Source organism: Plasmopara halstedii (genome assembly GCF_900000015.1).
Source record: "Plasmopara halstedii genome assembly, contig: Scaffold_816, whole genome shotgun sequence".
Classification (NCBI taxonomy): domain Eukaryota; phylum Oomycota; class Peronosporomycetes; order Peronosporales; family Peronosporaceae; genus Plasmopara; species Plasmopara halstedii.
Window position 1 is genome coordinate 182319 of NW_020187732.1, and position 19619 is coordinate 201937.

The window sequence follows — 19619 nt, forward strand, 5'->3', positions numbered from 1 at the left end:
CTTCAACTGAGAAAGTTATGTAAAGCACAAAATGTATCGTACTTAAAGCAGTAAAAACTAGTATTATTATTGTGTCCCGTTGTAGCGATGACTGGCTAAGCTACGCCGCCATCGTGGAATCTACTTCATTTAGCAAAGTTATAGAATTATGGGAGCCTACAAGTACCTGGAAGAGCTTTGGAAGCGCAAACAATCGGATGTATTGCGCTTTCTGTTGCGTGTTCGTGCTTGGGAATACCGTCAGCTACCGGTCATTCACCGTGTGACGGGCCCCACTCGTCTCGACAAGGCTCGCCGTTTGGGCTACAAAGCCAAACAGGGATTTGTGATTGTACGTGTTGCCGTGCGTCGTGGTGGCCGTAAACGCCCGAACTCGAAGGGTATTGTCTATGGTAAGCCCAAGCACCACGGTATTAACGAGCTTAAGTTCGAACGCAACTTGCGTTCTGTGGCTGAAGAGCGTGCCGGCAACAAATTCACAAACTTGCGCGTGCTTAACTCGTACTGGGTGAACCAGGATGCCACTCACAAGTACTTTGAGATCATCATGGTAGACCATTCGCACAAGGTCATCCGTCGCGACCCACGTATTAACTGGATCGTAAACGCTGTGCACAAGGGACGCCAACAGCGAGGTCTTACGTCTGCTGGCCGCCAGGGTCGTGGTCTGCGCAAGCGTGGCCACCGTGCCAACAAAATCATTGGTTCTTCTTTCCGGCAGAACTGGAAGCGTCGCAACACACTCTCGCTGCGTCGTTACCGCTCGTAGATGTAGCTCTAGTTTACTTCTAGAGCTTGTTTCAATTCTGTCTGGTGATCGCCATGTAAGCAAGCTAACAAAATCGGACTTTGCTATTATCATTTTGGTTTATTGTCACTTGCCGTATAGAGAAACATTTTCTACCTAAAAAAATCGTTTGTAGTACTACGAGAGATCATGACGTGATTCTCTACACCTTACTACTTGCCCTTAGGGCGTAAGTCCTCGATAGTTTGACGAATCTGCTCATCCCGTTTTTTCTTTTGCATTTCAAAGCGCTCGGCCATGTCGGGCACGTGGAATAGATTTCTGACGCTCTGCGGCACAGAGTCCATAATGCCAGTTCCAAAAAGGCCCCACTTGCGGTTCACATCACTTGTCAGCTCTGGATGTGTCATTCGAATTGTAGCATCCACAAACTCTTGTGGATGCTGAAAACGAAAGTACGCCATCATTGAAACGACCGCTACCGTCATGCCTGTAGCCGCCGACAGCCCGACAGCGGCAACGCTAATCTTTGGACGACCCATTCTTCACGTTTCAATTTAATAGTAGTGATTATAATACAAAGGTGTGATGATAAATTTCATTTTTTTAATCAGGATGAACGAAAAGTTTAGCAGCTGCCGGAGCGTGAGCATCTGCGAGGAAATGGTACATCAACATATTGCCCCGCAGCAGTTAACTCCATAAAACAACGGTTTGACATCAGTAATTAGAATGCCGAGTTTCGGAAGACTATGGAAGATACAATTTGCGTTGTGGACGGCTACTTGCAACATGACAAGAACGGCTACTTTGCCATTTATGATGGACACGGAGGTATTAGACCACACGTTGCGACGAATTGCGTTATTAGTTTCAGAATGTATGCAACGCTTTTCAAAGCAAGTGACTTTAGCGTCTTTAGGTCGTTCCGTTTCGACATACTTACAACAGGTGCTACACGAAAACATTGCCACGGAAATACAACGGGCCGACCTTGGCACAACAGTGGAAATGTGCCTTGAGCGGTATACGTCCAGGATCTTATTTGTTTTGAGAAAGTAGAGGATTTACGATGCAATCTGGTTTAAAGGAGCTTTTTGATCTCGGATATGGAGTGTTGTCAGTTATATCCTGGGACAGTCGGTGCGACGGCAGTGACTGCATTGCTTTTGGAAGAAAATGGTGTCATTACGCTATACGTCGCTAATGTTGGCGATAGGTGCGACTTTTGATGTGTGCTTAGCATTCGGATGCATAAAATTAATAATGCTTACTCATTCTTGCAGCCGTGCAGTGCTTAGTTGCAAACAAAAAGCTGTAAGATTATCTAAGGTGAATTTATTAAATGAATGTAATACATGACAGCAATAAATAGCTGAAGCGTGTATCCGTGATTGAACACAGGACCACAAAGCTAGTGATCCAAGCGAATTGGAGCGCGTTGTTCAGCAGGGCGGTTTCGTCATTCAAGACCGAGTGTCCGGTGTGCTCGCAGTCTCTCGGTAAGGCTCTACCATGAACATCGTGGTAGTTTATTCAGTAAAGCGATCTTACTCTGTCCAAATCGATTGTAGAAGCTTCGGGGATAGTGATCTCAAGCAATTTGTTGCTGCAAGACCGCACATCAGCGCGACACGGTAACGAGGATACTGAGGATAACATTCGCCTCAAGATCTGACATTGTCGTCTATTTCCAGGCTGGATCCATCGACAGACTACTCAATTCTGGTGTTGGGATGCGACGGTGTATGGGATGTATTTAGTGACCAAGAAGTTGTAGACTTTGTAGAATCAGTACCCGTCTCTCAACAGTCTCGTGCAGCACAGTTTCTTGTCCAGGAGGCCTTAGCACGAGGGAGTGGAGACAATGTTACGGCTATCGTGATTTTTCTTTAACTTACCTAAAGTAATCCACAATTTGCGATGTTTAACCTCAATATTTCATCACAAAAGTAAAAGTTTGAACCGTCGCCATGTCTGCTGATGTTTCTTGCTGTCATAGAGTAAGATAATCATATGGTTTTATTGACTTGGGAAGAATGCGGCTGTCTTCTCAAGCAGGTACGCCGAAGTCCAATAGATATTTCGTATCATACTTACTTTTACATTCAGCTCCAGACTGCTGCATATGCTGTTTATAACGAAGTACGTCAAGATTCTCTGTCTGATAGAAAGTTGAGATTGCGTAGTCTCCTACTGAGGATTCTAGCATGTCTTCGCGAGTTTCGTCAAACAATCAACATAACTTTTCTCCAGGGTGGATCTGAAAATACGTTTCAGCCCGAGCTTTGCAGGTCTGAAGGTGAGTTTGACAAACATCAGCTAGAAAGAATTAGAAAACTACTTGCTGCCACGAAAATCCACACCCAAAGCACGATACCTACCATGAAACACATCCAGCAAAATTGTTCTAAAAATTATCAAGATGAACTTGCTGCGGTGGCTCAAGTAAACGAGGTTTTGGCGCGTCATAATCTACCGCTGGTTGACAATAAGAACAAAAAAAGTTTGCAAGTGTTGGTGACAAAATTGCGACAGAAAGAGCAGCAGCTCGTATTTCACCAAGGGCTCTCAAAAGCCCAGCAACATTTCTCAGGAAGTAATAGTCTCTATTCGGTAGACAACTTCGCATACGGCAGCACTCCGTTTACAACGTGGTTAAACGTCTTCACCCAACAAGCAGTGCTAGACAAACTTGCAAGTGGACAAGTGAATTTGACCGTCTTCGGTGCATCTATTGGATCTCTCGTCTTCTTTGCAGGATTGGTATTTGGTCTTCGATCAGTAGGTGTTGAGATTTTGGAGTTTCTTCACGACGTGGCAGAACAATTTCGATTGAACCTACAAATATCCAAAGAAAAATGCTGCTTTAAATGCGCCGATATGGTCACTGTGTCAGTCCACGACGTGTCGATACTTCTGCTCACGTCACAATGTTGGGACGAAGCACTGTATGCGCAGGTCCAGACCAAACTCGAGCTTGAGCTGCAGTCAGGAACGCTGGTCATTGATTACAAGAACGCGCTTCAGAAATCACCACACTTTCGATTAGTGCGTGAAGTACACAATCAGCGCGTGTCTTGGAACAGCTCGCAGTCTTTTTTCATTTTCGAGCGTAAATGACATTTCGCTTCTTATATTTTAATGATTATGACTTTTCCTAAAATCATTTTTTTATAATATTCTATCACATCAATCATTCAATAAATAATAGTCACATATCATATTTTAGGTTTTATTACTGAACAATATCCCACTCTCTATTCTTTATCGACCTATTTACACATCGCAGGGATTTCGCCTAGCGCATCATCTTCGAGTGGATATGTCGGCATTGTGATAAAAAGCTGCTTCATTTTTCTCTGAAAGCGATGCGCATATAATGTCGGTGGAACAGCCGAAACACCTTGACTTGATTTTCGAAGCACATGCACTTTATAGGCACGCTCAATTTGCTTTTCAATCGTCCACTCCTGCAAAATATCAACAAGGCCGAAATAATATTTGCTAGGCCCCGAAACTTGATGTGCATGGTACGCATGATTATGAAAATACTCTTTACGCTCACCCAGTGGCAGTTTGGACGAAAGAAATAACGTTGAGCGCTTTTCGTGAAAAAAGTCTGAAGAATCGGATGGTCTTGTGGCTTCGGACATTGCATCATCTTCACTTGACGACCGACACTTTTCAGCTACATGCGAGACGAGATCAATAGTTGGCTTTCCATCATGAGCATCAGCGCAATGTGCTGTATATTCCACTGACTTGCGATGGGAAAGCCCACGCTTGTACTCTGTCGTTATGGTAAAATGCGAGTAGTGCGTACCAATAAGAAGACTGTAATCCATGATGCCCGCACTAGCGAGATAATCACTGTCGCGAGTCAATTGCTTCATAAGCTTAATAGCCGTATCAGGATCCAGCTTGAGTCGTTTTTTCAAATCATTGTCTCGTAAAGTTATGTCGGGATAGTGCTCTTCGTCCGGCAAAAAACACGGTTCTTCTGGTGCACCGCCGAATGTAAAGAATCGATTGCATTTCGAGCAGCGATACTTTTCACCCAAGACACAGGCGGGAGCATTGCGGTCCACCCATGAGCCCTTGATGTCGTATCTGCGATGAATGACCTCTGTGGTGCTCAGGACGTTTCCCATTACAATAAAGTAGAAGATCTGGCCATACATTTTCATGGCATGAAAGCCGAAAAAGCGAGGCAAAAGCGTTTCCGGATTCCATTTAAGATACCTCAAGTACGACGGCAACAGCCGCAGAAGCACATCCTTCTCCTTGGACGTTGTACTTTTGACTATATACTTGCGATCGCACGTGTTAAAGACAAACGCACCACTTCGACCCTCGCTAATGCGTTCGTTGATCGTAGAACGGAACGCAAAAATATACTCAGCATCATCAACACTATAGAGCTGACGAATGGACGCAAAGACACGAGGCTGAAAGTCATAAAACTGCATTTCTGTCAATGTCATGGGCATAAAGGAAAATCGAAGATTACTGGGGTTGTCACGAGGCTCCTCTACCACTCGAATCGTCGAGTTCCTCATTGCGCGTAAAATGGGCATTGATCTTGGTGGAACCGTCTGTGAGCCCACTGCGTCATCAGTTGACCAAGAGGACACTAATTGCCGAATACGACGCTGAGGAGATCGTTGCCAATCCATTTGAAATGTATGATTATTCCCATTTTCACGTCGCATTCGATGGTGATGCTGAATGGACTCGATGATGCCATTTGTAGCCATGTGAATCATCTGCTTGCGCAATGCAACGTTCAATTGTGGATTCATCAGCTTTTCCTCGTGTTTATAGGAATGATTGTTCATATTATTGCTATATTCATTGCATTCATAAATTTCGAATCCAGGTGAAAACGAATCGTCCGTCAGTAGCTCATTTCCATACTGGCACTGAAGTATCGAATCATTAGAGCGTTCTGAGTATAGCGATGGAAAGTATGGTGAATTTACCACAATCCAAACGATAATGTTAACACAGCCACGAGACGAATGCAAAAAAGCACTTAAATCAATGAGCTCTTTAAACAGCATTTTTCTTAATACCGCCTTTACTGCCACACTGTTGGTCATAGCAAAGAGGCAAATCGTTATAAAGGACCAGGAAATAAAGACTGCGCAAGAGAGCATTCCATTTGATAAGACCCGTCGACGTACTTCAAACGTCTCTTCCAGTCCACGACGTAGTCGGCTACGAACATATGCCATACACGCAATCCCAAAGAGCAAGTATACGACGACACACATGTGGTACAAGATCCATTGGTGCCAGAAAAAGCCGGGCATATCTGTATTATGATGAAACCAAATAAAACGCTGTTCACTGGCGTCGGCAATCTTTTCACAGTCGGGATTCGACTCATCTGTCTTAATGCACTCTGCCTCTGCATCACCAAGAGACCACAAAACCAAACCACAGACAATTCCACTAAGCACTGAATAAAACCAATAAATCCGAAAGTTATGCGAATAAGACGTAAATGGGTTGGTAATTGACTGTACCATGTCGATTGGAATGGCGAAAAACCAGAATTCGCCAGCAATGAGTAGTGCTTGTGTGATCGCTGCGATGCGAAACGGTAGTGCTACTGAATCGGAAAACTCTGTTACACAGAACTCGGCCACATAAATTAAAGCCAACATCAAGTCAACGAGGCTTTTGCTGAAAATCAGTGGATTTGGGTGTGCTCGCACGGCCGGACTTGTGAGGAAGGCGACAATAATCACCAGAGCAAAAGCTCCAGAGACAATAGCTCCTAGAAACAAGTATTCATCGGCACTGTAGCTGCCCACAAGCGCAATGATCGAACAAGCCACCCCAATAAGCACCAAAAGACCGGCAATTGCTACCATAAGACCGGAGCAAGGACTAGTCGCTGGATTCTGAAAGCAGCTACAGAGACACAAGAGCAAAGTGGAAAGTCTACGACACCGTGGTCGAGAGTGCCAACTCGACGAATGCTCAACCGTTGAAGAGCTGTAAACGACAGATAGACGCATCTTAAACTGCAATTAAAATTCATTATGGCAAAATGACGCACCGATATTTACCACGCAGCAGCGCATCATTTTCAGATGCAGACAGCGTCTTCACCATGCTAGAAGAAACGGTGGTATTGCTTGCGTACCGGCAGACGACTGACGAATACAAAACCCTCTACATTGAATAAAAAAATTCAATTATGATCAATAAGTCGTTAGCATAGTTTTAGATATTCTATCATTGTGATATATCAGTTACGATATAAAAGATTGTTGCACAAACGTCATGAAAATAATATTTCTTGTCTGTCGCATGTGCGATGGCTATAAACAAACCCACAGAGTCAAATTGTACAGAATAATAAGGACTTACAGATTGTATAACTTGAAATTTCTGTGTAATGTATCATGGTGTACGTACACATTACACAAGATCCCTCAAAATCAAAGCAAAGCTTAAAATTACTGATTCCGACAGACTTCGGATAGTGGGTCACGTGAGCTGCACAACCACGCAGTAAAGTTCATATGGTTTTCATGGACAATACTTTAACATATATGCTAAAAGTCGACTCAATTCTAGATGTTATTTCACTTATAATAGACGAGCAAACTAGATACCTAATCGCTCTAAAGGCTCATTTCTCCGCTCCTGATTGGAGCGTGAAATTTTTTGGCTGGTGTGTATTTTATGCGAGCTCGTTGAGATAAAGCTGTCACAATTGAAAGTGAAAGGCAGCCCTTTTGCACTTGGTAGCATCTGTCCTCAAGTCAGCGATAGAGTCTTAAGAGACTGTGTCCTTTAAGACAAAACACAGTGTTCGGATATCTGTCCGCGGGTCAGATAAACTCGTTTAATAAACTCATGTAATTAGGTAATCCTGAGGAGATTACACATCAGGCGAATCAAATGCTATGAGTGGTCCTCGCTCATCTGGAAGAGAAGGGTTCGCTCTGGTGAGTCACCCTCATAAGCGCATCGACCTGGCGTCGGTGAGAGCGAATCCGGCTATATAAGTGAGACCACTAATGCTAACTTTCGGGCAAAGAGTTGACGTCGTTCTGTAACGCGAAAGACGAAATGGATACTGGACTCAAAAGCTTGGCAAGAACATTGAAGATGGTTGACCTCAGCCATGTTATGCTGTGGAACGATAGAGACTTTGCTGGATGTGGATCTGTTGTGTAGCACTCATACATGTGTCATCTGTGGCGGTACAAACCATCTGTTGATTGTACCTCCTTCACTCTCGACAAGAACATTGAAGGGATGGCTTCGGCGCCAGATCATCCAATAGTCCCATCGTGGGGGGACACCAAACTCCAGCATACCACCCTGCGTCTATTGATAAAGAACTGAATTCTGTAGCCCCTCATACAGGTTGAGGTCAATATAGCCAGATCAAAAGAAAGCGACCCTTTTTGAGAATGGTCGTTGGCTGTCAATTAAACGTCTTGGCATTGTAAATCTATGGAAAACTGTGATAACTTTGATAGCGATGTGCAATTGATACGGCGCGCGTGTTAAAAAAATGCTGACACGTTGCAGATGCTGGATAGATGCGGTATTCATGCAGAGCCCTATTGAAAAGCCAAAGGTTTTACTGAAACCTATCATTAAGTCTGATAACTTTGACAGGTGGAATCACGCGTCGTCTTGGACTTAATTATGATTTGATGCATATGCATGATGTTCTGGAATGTCACGAGCCAAGGATCGGCTGAAAGTCGAAATAGCTACTTGCCAACCTCGTGGTGCAGTGGAAAGTCATGACAAAATCTATAACAGGGAGCAGAGGAACATTTGATGCCAGAACAAAACTCCAATAGCTTTGAAGACTATCCGAACTGACTAGCAATAAGTCTACGAATAGCCTAAAGAAATGGTCGGAAAAATGGTAGTGATATATCGTAGCAACATGAGTTAGAGATAAGCGTTTGTAAATCGCTTTCTCCAGAGTGAACATGGGATGGGAGCGGCTGCATGTCGTGGGATTCAATGTATTCCAGCAGCTGAGATATCATTGACAGCTGTAAGTTGGTTCCTTCTGTTCCAGAATCGATACTAGTAGAGGCGACAAGGTATCCAGTCTCCCATGCTTGAGCCGGTAGAGTTGAAGGAAGAATGCATGTCGCGCATAGAAGGGCCAGCCCCAAAGCTAACAAATGATCAATTTAGTCCCGATCTAATCGGACGGCCGAGTCAGTTTACTCGTGTGATTGCCCACCATGCGAAGCAGTAGCAATCCACATGCAAATGGTGAACATAATAACCAATAAGGTCCTACGAGCCGTAAGTCTCCTTTGCCTACCTGCGGTAGATGATTTGCGAGAGCATCTGAAGAAAGTATTATCACGTCGAGTTTCCCGGCATAAGTCAATGTCCTGCTAGAACACTGAAAGAATCACGATAGCCGGTAAAATGGCGGTTGACTTGGAGAAGGTCTACTCGAATACAGACTCATCAGCGGACCTGCGTGTATACCGGCGATGTACGTAAAACCTAGCTAATGGACGGGATATCTTTACTCCGAGATATCATCAGTATCCGGTAACTCATCCCGCAAGAATTTGAATCTGTGCAATCGGCGCTTACGACTTGTCGCGCCCCCTGTAATTACCTCCTCAAAAGGTAAGATTGGATTGCATAGAGCAACTCTTTTTCATTTTTTGTTTGGGGCTCGGTCTTGCTCCAACTTCACAACATGATCTGTAGCTGCAGCTGTAGAATCAAGGCTATAAGCAGGACCCCTTACATCATGAACTGAAAATGAACGCAAGTATCCGCCTCGACGTTGTTGTCGTTTTCGTACTATCCGAAGTCAAGCACTGATAACGCTCTAGTTAAACGTCTGTTTTGTTCAAGCTGTCTTGTAAAGCCATAAAATGACTAAGATGACGACTTTTCACGCCTTCTTGCATTTTATTGGTAGGAATGATAGTCATCGGCGCTTAAGCCGGAGTCTGGTACACTCTGCAATAAGGTTGTGGCTTGTTCCAATCGCTGCTGGTTCAACATCAAGCGGTTCTCCTAATCTGCGATGTCGAGAAACGCTTATGAAGCGAAATCAGTGCTCGCGGCTTGCGCAATGACTGGGCTGAACACCCACGCAAGAAAATATGATCACGACGTCTTTTGTCAAAAGCGAGTTTCTAGATTGCTGAGCAACAAGGTGAATAGTTAACTCTTCTATTACAAAAACACGTTTTTTGAGAATCAATGCTATTTCACTTGAATGAATTCTATACGCTTAACCATCTTTAATGAGAAAAAATCTCTATTTAGTGAAGTCTGTTTGGACACCGCGTGTTCCACGGACTCCTCCTTTCCAGAACTCCATAACTTCATACATACCGCTGTTACTTTTCTTATAATGCCTCATAATTACATCAAAGCGCAATGTAGATTTCGCACAGTTTAACCTTTTTGTAGATGAAACAATTTTACCAAATGTGCACGGATTAGTAAAGCTGTGTACAGTACTTGCTCAATCACAGCTTTCGCCACTATGATTTGGACCACACTATGTTCACATATCGTAAGTCTTTTCAAGACACTTGGCGAAAGTGCAGAGAACAAGATCACTAATACCAAGAGCCACATCAATCACTTCAACAACGGTCAAGCGTTTGTGCCAAATTGAGCGTTTTACTTGTGTTATTTTGGCGCCGCTAAATTTACCCTTTTTACGTTGCCAAAGTGGAAAAGATAGACTGTGAGCAGAATTTACGAGTTCAATGGCCATTGTAAATTGAAAAGTGTCTCTTTTGATATATATTGAGGAAGTATCGTGATCTGACCAAGTACTTGCACTGGTATAGTGCAAACTATGCTCACATATCACGATCCCTCACCAGTATCGTTAATAAAGAATGCCACATAATGTCAGGGTTCGGCAAAAAAAGGAAGGCACAAACCCTGTGAATGAAATCGACATTCCAGAATATAGATCTTTGAAACCATATCGGCAATTTGATGTCGTTCGGGACACTAAGGTTTTGCCATAGGATGTGCTCTACTTCACACAGACGCCAATGGGCATAAGCGCATGATCGCTTTCGAGTCTTGCCAGCTGAAATGTACAGCAAAGAATTAAGCTTGCCATGACAATAAGATTCAAGCGATATAGTGTGCAGCTTTTATTCCTTATTGAACCTGATTAATTTAAACTCATGTGTGATCAATATGATCATGCGTCGAGTTAATCACCGACATCATCACGACACTCTTGCCGAAGATAACAACAGCACTTACTGCTTAATCTTCTGAGATAAAGTGGGCTTTATGTGGTAACAAGTGTGCTTTTATTAACCCTTGAAGCATGCTTAATATATATATCAGCGATCTTCAATATGGCTGCGAACGACTACATTACACTGTGACTAGAGTTTCACAAACAAGACGAGTTCATTAAGATCTGTTGGTAGTGGAGACTGTCCGTATTGACAGTTCCATAGCAGATTGTCTTCTTGAATTCCACAACGGAAAATATGCACGGTGTGCAGAGTTTAAATAGATATTAGGACGCTCGAATCCCAAAGGGCCACAAAAATCGGCACAGCCATGTATCCTATGGAAAAGGTGGACGTGGTGCATTGAGACTCGAGGATCACTTTGGCTATTCCCAACAAAGAAAAACTCACCCAGGATGCTTGATTATCATCGGGCACAATGCCCGCTTGATTTAGCAGTTGGGACACATGTCACAATAGTGACGTCGCAAATTTATGAGGCGATACGTTCATCGTATGCACAGAAGTCAAGTGCTCCGTTGCTAAAAGGTTTGAGTTGCGAGGATTTTGAGAGCCCTGACGTCGCTTTATCGAAGCGCACGGGTGCACGCATACACCGCTATGTATTGGTCAATGGTGAGTCATGGATCTGACCTACATGTCACTCAGAGCTTAGTGATACCCACGACGGAGACCCTGATAATAAATACTGTACGAGACACATGATACCATTTTTGGTGACCATTTCGAAAGAGGAAGGACATACATCTTGGTAATCTCTATTTATTGATGGCTCACCATCCCTAATTGGGTAGGCACATAAATGCACGCATGTCAAGTTTGTCGACGAGTCAAATCCCCACCGCGGCAGCAACACCTATAGCCAGCTGCTGATGCCGGTAGAGTGGTGGCAGACCATCATACAAGACTTTAATTCTGGTCTTCAAAGACAAAGACACGTTTGGTAATTTCGGCATTGTGTTTTTTAGGAATGTCTGATTAAGATCGCTCAACTCGCTACTGTCAGCGATAATCTGACCTGTGAGGATACTGCAAAGTCGCACCTCAACAAAATTTTTTGCCATTTATCTTACCAGACTTCATTGTATCGGATAAAGATCCGCTTCTTGCAGCGAAGGTTAAGCAAACAGACCACGATTCGACACCAAATTGAGTATTTAAATTGCAAAATTTCAGAAATATATGGTCGGCTAGAACGCGCTAGTTCCGCTGTAAAAAATATTTCTGAAACAGGTTGCTGCTCACAAACAGTCCCTCAAATACAAAACACACGCTTGTGCGAAGAGAAATCGATTCCTGAAGTGGAGGAATAAGGACAGTCCCGACTTGGAGGGAAAGAGTACGACTAAATAACTTGAAGGTAGATTTGCAACTGAATTAAAATGAGTTATTGCTCCTAGCTACATGTAAAACACCCCAAGGGCTCCTAAAGATTTTACGTATGAAAACTTGGGCTCCTGATATCAATCAAGGGTGTACTGAGGTTGAATCTCAGCTTCAACTTATTAAAGATCTTAGACGTACAGAGCTTGAACCTCGAAAGCTTAAACTCAAACTTTCGTGGAAGGAATTCGGTAAAGGTGACCTGCTTTCGCCACTCAGTTCAAAACCTTGAGCTTCAACTTTCGTATTAGTATCCAGTAAAAGTTACGCCACCTCCTTCTAAAGACAGAGACACGTCGGTCTCGTCACCAGTACAGATCCCAGTAGGAACCAGCATTCTGTCTCACACAAGATGTTTGAGACTTCATATAACAAATCACGTATGCAATTGGGAACGCCATACTGTAATATTCTTTCATTCATTCTCAAGATACATACAGAAGGCACATAAACGTACCTTTATGTAAGGGTAAGCATTACATCACCCCCTCCTTATAGGAAAAAGTACTTTGGATACTTTTGCAGACCTTTTGGAGGAGCTCACATTCCGATCAGTGACGTGATCAAGTAAACAGGAGAACGTTCTTCGCCTAAATGGCAAAGAACAGCTTCAAAGCTCTTTGACGTTTCCTTCATTATCAGCCGGAATAAAGACAAGAGGTTCTACATGGAACGATTCTTTCGTTGGCGTCGAATAGCAACCGTGATGATCCGATCCGGCCCACGGCAGCTAAGCTTGACTCTTGGCGGACATTTGATCGCCTTGAGAACGAAGACAAAGTGGTACGTCTGCTTTGCCGAGTCAGCGATGGCAGGGCTCACAGTCTCGACCGAGCATGGTTCAACTGCTTCTGTCCACGATGACGAGCGGATCGATCTTCGTGATCTACAATCGTTTTGACCACTCTCCACGAGAGTCTACGAGAGGAGGTGGGGCTGAACGTGAAAACGATTTAGCGACTTTAAATGGAAGAGCGATCATCGTGGGCAAATCGAGACATTGCAGCAGCATTGATCGACGCTTGAAGACCGCTGGATAGCCTTTCGAACCTTGTTGCGTAGCAGAACTCGAAACTCGACGTTCTGACTGATGATTCCGTTTAATGCTTGGCTTAAGATGTCCCGTTTTGGAATACGGATCAACAGGTTCATGATGAATTTGTTTGACTCCGGAAGGACGATGAATCTCGTGAAATGGCTCACTAGCACCCGTTGGAGAGGCAGGATTTGTTCTCGAGGTACTCCGTTGTGAGTACAATCCCGCCATCAAGCGTTGGAATCAGTAAAGGAGCAATCCTTCGATGTCATCAAAGCTTGTACGCCGAAATGCATCTCCAGGTTGAAGAGTCGGTTGCCCTTCGCGAACAAATAGACAAACTTAATGATCAGCTCGATCATCTACCAAAATTAAAGTAAAATCGGCATATCCATTAGGAAGATACGACTTTAGCCTAGCCACATAGAATGTAGGATGTAGGCGCATGCGTGTAGGGATAGCTGATGTATACGCATTACCAATGCAAATCATCACCTTGGACGGCCCTATGAACCTTGTTAAAAGCGTCATGCTTCCCAAATTGGACAGTGCATGTTCAGGCAGATTTGTCGTGGAAATTAGTACAAGATCATGGACCTTATATGCCTTCTCGTTCTTCCTTCCGCTTCTATCTGCTTGTTCTTCTTGCAGCTTCTGAGCTTTCGCAATTGCGTCTGGAACAAACCGAACAATGGCTTGTCTCATCGCAATAAAGTCATCGACGCGCTGTTCATCACGAGTTGTCATGTCGTCTAGCGGTCTCATTAAGTCAAAACTCGCTTTAACTCTGTGACAGCATTTAGGTCCGACTGTGGCTCTCCCTTCTCCACTAAAGGTGAAAGCCTTGCCCATTATGGAAGCAGGTACTCTAGGATAGATACCATAGTTCATATCAAATGGTGAATGACCTGCCGAGGCATGCGTGGAGTTGTTCGACGCAAACTCTGCAAGAAGAAAAAATTGAGTCCACTCTCTGAACGACGAAGCGTAAGTAAGCAGTACGTCTTCCAGGACTCGATTCACACGCTCCGTTTGAATGTTCGTTTCGGGGTGTGCCGCTGTTGACGTGGACAATTTGGTGCCCAATCGTCCAAACAGTGTACGCCAAAATTTCGACGTAAAACGGGTGTCACGGTCAGACACGATCCCAACAACAAGGCCATACCGACGTAAAACAACGTCTACGAAGACCTTAGCTATATTCTTGGCTAAAACCTTGTCCGAGACTGGCGCAAGATGAACCATCGGTCCAATAACACAAGGATGCCACTGCGTCCATGTGTGTCACGCGGAAGTCCGAATATGAACTCCATACATACAGACTTCTAGCTGCCACTTGGCACTGCCAACGACTGAAGTGGGGCCTGAGTGGAATAGGATGGTTTCACTCTCTGGCAAATCTCACAAGTTCTCCCATACTTGCGCAACCACTAATATATATGTGGCCAATAGTAATCCCGGTAAAGACTGAGAAATGTTTTCTCACGTCCATGATGGGCACCCGAAGCGCTGTCATGGTTCTCATATAAGAGACGATGACGCAAACCTTAGTCATTTGGAACAACAACTCTTGCTGTATCCCCGTGTTCAACAGCAAAGTACAACAATCCGTTGTTAACTCCAAAACGGTGAACTCGCGATCTACGGAAGCCGTTGCAGTGCTTAGTCGGAAGGGTTATTGAAATACCTCAACAAGTTCTGACATGTCTCATCAGACTTGTACCCTTCGACAATCTCTTCGCGCACTGTAGTCCTAGCTTGCACTCTAATCGTCTAAACATCTTCGTATTGTCGACATGACTCGTGCATGTTTTCGCTTTAAAATTTGGATCATAGTCCGGTCGTCTTGACAACGCATCGGCTAAGATGCTCGTCCTGTCTGGCTTGTAGTATACAACAAAGTTATACTCCGCAAAGAAGGAAATCCATCGAGCTATTCTTTGCGATGGATGAGGAGTCTTTACTGCCGTAAGTAGTGAGGCATGATGTGTATAGATCGCAAAGCGCTCATCTCCAAGCAAATACAACGAAAATCAACCGAAGCATACTTCATTGATAAAAGCTCTTGTCATGAACTAGATAGTTCCGCTCCGCGGGCTGGGGATGTCGCGACTGATACGAAAGAACTCACTCTCGATTCTCATCATCGCGTTGCATCAACGCACAAACGATGGCATAATTACTCGCATCGCAGACCACATGATAAGCTTATCGTGGTTTGCAATCGCAAGAAGAAGAGCTTCTCTCAAGCATTTGTTCACTTCGGCAGTTACCGCATGGTGATCTTTTGACCATTCCCACTCACCGTTCTTTTTTTTAAAAGAGTCGTAAGAAGCTGCACCAACGCTGCATATTTGCGCGTGTATTTGTGCAAGTTGTTGGCCAAGCCCAGCCACTTTTTCAGCTGTTTCACATTGTTCTGCACAGGCCAATCATTGATAGCTTTGGCTTTTTCCGGATACACGAACGCCATTCTTGCCCCAAAGCAGCCGAGAACGGGAGCGGGAGTCTCTGATACAAAACAGGCCTTTTTTGGAGATTAGCGTAGAGTTTATGCCCTCGCATAACTGGGAAGACTTGAGGAAGATGACCAAGATGACCTTCGGTGTCAGACTTCTCATCCACTTTCTTACTTGATCGAATATATCGTCAAAGCGACTCGGTGCAAATACTATCAATGGACAAAGCAGATTCGTAAGCATTCTGTTGAAAGTCGTGGGAGAATTCTTCACACCTTGTGGCATCACTTATCATTCTCACAGCATACCACTGGAGGTTCTGACTGCAGTTAATGGTGTATCACTTTCGCGTATTCGTTTCTGTTAAATGCCATCTTCGAATCGATCGCAGTGAGAATAGCACTGCCAACCATTCCAAATTATACCTTTGCGTGGAACCGGAGTCTGGGCAGATATCGTCGCATCGTTCCTTCCGTGTCTTCTCATCAAATACTTCCGCAGTTTTGAGGTCATCGTCGATACTTCCTTCGACAATCGCACACACTGCGAAATTTTGCCTTTCGCCAAGTATGTAATTACTTTGTATGATTACAACAATAAGTCTACGCTTCAGCGTCTTCTTGCTTAACAATAGCAAGGAGAACAATTCTTCACTGAACTTGGAGGATTTCTAATCTTCACGTGACGGATAACATCGACGTCACCTCCTTCGTTCGCTGCTGATCTAGGCAAAGACAAAACTTTTTACCTGAGGAAACACAAAAAAAAACTCTCAGGTCGAGTGCTAACTCTTTCTTCATTTTCTACTTGAGCGTTTGCAGACGGGAAACACGACTCGCTGAGGTAGATATAGCTCATCGAAACCAAGCTATACGTCGTCGTGAGTACCGCGGCAAAATGTCACCATCCGTACAGATTTTGCAGCTCAAGGAGAGGTGAGAAGAATGTTAGAAAGCTTTTTGATCTCGGGAAGTTCCTAACGGAAAAACTCGGCTTTGTCAATTATCTATCTGGGAGAACAACTGGGTTCGGGTCGGGACACGGCGGCCATTGTGATTTTTATTTTTGAAATACACTTTAACTGCCTCACCAAGTAAACCTCTTAGGCCATCAGTCACTAGGGCTGCGCCGTCTTGTTAGTTGTTTGACCCTATAGGATGGTAAGGGAGAGAATTCACAATCTATGCTCGTGAGAATAGGACTGTAGGGTAGAAGTGAGGGAGCAGAGCTTCAGGGGCAGTAGGAGCTCGCAAGGCGGTCGCTTTTATTCGACGTCTCATATAAAAATTTTAAGACTCCAGTGTTCATCCTTCTATGAGAGGGTGTGCAACGATATAAAACCCAATGTTTTGTATATATTAACCATGCAGAACACAGGTCAACGAATCTAAATTCTTTCACTCATCAACAATAATAAATTGAGCTTCGCTCATGAGATCGAGGAGTAATATTGTAATGTGTATGTTTACCATAATCCGTTGCACGAAGAAAGTATAAAAATGTACGTGTTCTCCAGCAACAGTGTAAAAATGTACGTATTATATAAGTTTAAACAGGAATACATTCCGAGATGAATCTTACTCCTAAGTACGATCTGGGCGTGGCTCCTTTTCTGGGAAAACTGTATATTATTTCCAGGTTACTTACTATGTACAGTGCAATCACCTTATGCAATGCATGGCATGCGGCGAGCAGCCCATTTTTAGAAGTCCATCCGTACCAGTACTAATCCCCGATTGCTTTAAAATGTTACTCCTGAGACTTGCTCCAGTTGCGACAATCGTTTTATGTGTAAGTAAAACTCACTAGCATTATGTATTCTACTGGAAATGGCAGTATAAAATTACTTGCTAATATTCTGTAGATGATTTCCTCTAAGTTTTCATGGAATATTTCAAGTCAGAATATTATGCGTTTTTTTACGTAAAGAAGGGCCACCACCAAGTTTACGAAGTTACAATTACAAACTTCATACATGGTTGTTACACCGAAGTAAATTGTCTGGTATCAGTGTTGATTGCTGATACTAAGTATTTTTGTGATATTTTTGCATGTTTATAAAAAGGTCTTTCACTCTGGACACTTAGCTTACTTACGGCTTCATGCTTTGGATTAGGTACGTAAACAATTAAAGTACAGTCCCGAGGGGAGACGCTATCTTTGTCCAACAAATAGAGCAAGTTGCCCGACCCTAACGTTTAGATTAGTTATGACAAAGATAGACTTCAAGCCTAGAATTGACTGTAGAGGCTTTTTTTGTTGCAAAAACTTTCTCTTTCAGCAACCCCTGACCTTTTTCCTCGAACGAATTTTTGTGACCGTCGCAGTGGTTAAGCTGTCAATTTTTTTTTTCAAAAAATTGTCATCTCTCCGTCCATCTCCAATGAATTGCTAATCAACGGCAATCATCATTTTGTTTAGGATTGACGGACACATCATTCAGTAGAAGAATAAGGCAATTTATCCCCATCAACCTCATTTAAAATATAGCGGCATGAGTGGCCTTTGAAACTATAACAATACCAATATGTAAAATGCCCTGCCTTAATTAAAACTTCTAAACAATAACTCTTTAACTTAATACATCAAATTACTGTTCCACTGACACATGGAAGCTACTATATTGTATAAATCTTTAACATTCAAGTTTTTAAATTGCCCAGTCAAATGTACACAAAAAACGACGCGAGGATTTTACAGCATCTTGTAAATCTGAGTGGTTAAAGTAAGCCAAAATGTGCCGACGAAAAATTCCAAACAAAAGATATAAACATTAGTTTTCATATTTATCAACTCTAACAGGAGAAATATATCCGGGCACTTCCATCAGAGATTCGTGCGACAAGTTGTCGGACAGATAGCAGAAAAGCCACAGCAGACAGTGCGAGTCCATAAAGTGTCTCTTGTAGGGTTCGAATGCAAGCTAGTGTAGCTCTCTATCAAAGTTGTGCCCAGTCAGCAAAAAGCACAGCAGACACTTCACTGTTTACATTGATCACACTCGTTGCCATGCAGCACTACCAACCACTAGAAATGCTTTCGCCTGCGCTATTTGGTAGTGTACAGAAATGGCAACACACACCCTCAGGCGAGTATGTGGCCATCAAGCGCATTGAATTGCACTCCGCGGCGCGTAAGCGCTGTATTAGCTCAGAGCGCGATATTGAAGAAGACTTGATAACCGAGATTAAGATAAATATGCACGTGCAGTTACTAGGCGGTCATCCAAATGTGCTGCCACTGCTCGACTGTATCATTGATAAAGATGCTGTGCTGCTCATACTTAAGTTCTGCAAACGCGGTGAGCTGCTCAATGTGCTCAACGCACAGCGGGTTAGCGGCAAACAGCTCAACGTGCAGCACATCTTCACACAGATCCTACGCGGTGCGACCTTCCTGCACGCCAGTGGGATTGCTCATCGCGATCTTTCGTTAGAGAACGTTCTCGTTGATGAGCGGGACTGCTGCTACATTACAGACTTTGGTCTGGCCACCCAGAGCGCGGAGAGTATCGTAGTCAAACCTGTGGGCAAACGAAGGTACATGGCACCGGAAGTTTATGCGGCAATGGCGTATGAGGAAGAACATGACGTTTTTTATAATCCAATGGCGGCGGACGTTTGGGCGCTTGGAGTAATGCTTTATGCTATGGTGGCGTGTCGATATCCATTTCGCGAGCCGATACGCAAAGATAACCGTTTTAGGCTATTGGAGGATTTCGGAGT

The 19619-nt window shown here is 43.7% G+C and overlaps 8 protein-coding genes across 8 annotated transcripts in view; 5 read left to right on the top strand and 3 right to left on the bottom strand.

The window, feature by feature from the left end:
* Positions 1 to 148: 148 nt before the first annotated feature.
* On the top strand, positions 149 to 769 carry PHALS_13986 (60s ribosomal protein; the record flags this gene model as incomplete). The annotated part of the gene is made up of 1 exon (XM_024729711.1): positions 149 to 769. One exon carries the CDS (start codon positions 149 to 151, stop codon positions 767 to 769), a length of 621 nt encoding a protein of 206 aa, XP_024580061.1.
* A 191-nt stretch (positions 770 to 960) lies between these two features.
* PHALS_13987 (uncharacterized protein) lies at positions 961 to 1290 on the bottom strand (the record flags this gene model as incomplete). The annotated part of the gene is made up of 1 exon (XM_024729712.1): positions 961 to 1290. The coding sequence occupies one exon, from the start codon at positions 1288 to 1290 to the stop codon at positions 961 to 963; it is 330 nt and encodes a 109-aa protein (XP_024580062.1).
* Positions 1291 to 1363: 73 nt separating this feature from the next.
* On the top strand, positions 1364 to 2644 carry PHALS_13988 (protein phosphatase 2c-related protein; the record flags this gene model as incomplete). The annotated part of the gene is made up of 8 exons (XM_024729713.1): positions 1364 to 1414; positions 1480 to 1582; positions 1671 to 1773; positions 1839 to 1967; positions 2035 to 2080; positions 2153 to 2250; positions 2323 to 2385; positions 2446 to 2644. 8 exons carry the CDS (start codon positions 1364 to 1366, stop codon positions 2642 to 2644), a joined length of 792 nt encoding a protein of 263 aa, XP_024580063.1.
* Positions 2645 to 2764: 120 nt separating this feature from the next.
* On the top strand, positions 2765 to 3871 carry PHALS_13989 (uncharacterized protein; the record flags this gene model as incomplete). The annotated part of the gene is made up of 2 exons (XM_024729715.1): positions 2765 to 2809; positions 2861 to 3871. 2 exons carry the CDS (start codon positions 2765 to 2767, stop codon positions 3869 to 3871), a joined length of 1056 nt encoding a protein of 351 aa, XP_024580064.1.
* Positions 3872 to 4023: 152 nt separating this feature from the next.
* On the bottom strand, positions 4024 to 6877 carry PHALS_13990 (Phosphatidylinositol-4-phosphate-5-kinase (GPCR-PIPK/Pi-PIPK-D10/PiGK10); the record flags this gene model as incomplete). Its single annotated transcript, XM_024729716.1, has 2 exons — positions 4024 to 6757; positions 6822 to 6877. 2 exons carry the CDS (start codon positions 6875 to 6877, stop codon positions 4024 to 4026), a joined length of 2790 nt encoding a protein of 929 aa, XP_024580065.1.
* A 2307-nt stretch (positions 6878 to 9184) lies between these two features.
* PHALS_13991 (uncharacterized protein) lies at positions 9185 to 9471 on the top strand (the record flags this gene model as incomplete). The annotated part of the gene is made up of 2 exons (XM_024729717.1): positions 9185 to 9254; positions 9308 to 9471. 2 exons carry the CDS (start codon positions 9185 to 9187, stop codon positions 9469 to 9471), a joined length of 234 nt encoding a protein of 77 aa, XP_024580066.1.
* A 569-nt stretch (positions 9472 to 10040) lies between these two features.
* Positions 10041 to 10366, bottom strand: PHALS_13992 (uncharacterized protein; the record flags this gene model as incomplete). Its single annotated transcript, XM_024729718.1, has 2 exons — positions 10041 to 10130; positions 10211 to 10366. The coding sequence occupies 2 exons, from the start codon at positions 10364 to 10366 to the stop codon at positions 10041 to 10043; spliced, it is 246 nt and encodes an 81-aa protein (XP_024580067.1).
* An 8537-nt stretch (positions 10367 to 18903) lies between these two features.
* Positions 18904 to 19619, top strand: part of PHALS_13993 (camk camkl protein kinase) — a gene marked incomplete at both ends in the record, with an annotated part of 756 nt that continues 40 nt past the window's right edge. Inside the window, one exon of the mRNA XM_024729719.1 lies at positions 18904 to 19619. This exon is cut by the window's right edge and continues 40 nt beyond it. Within this exon, the coding sequence (XP_024580068.1) occupies positions 18904 to 19619 (716 nt within the window).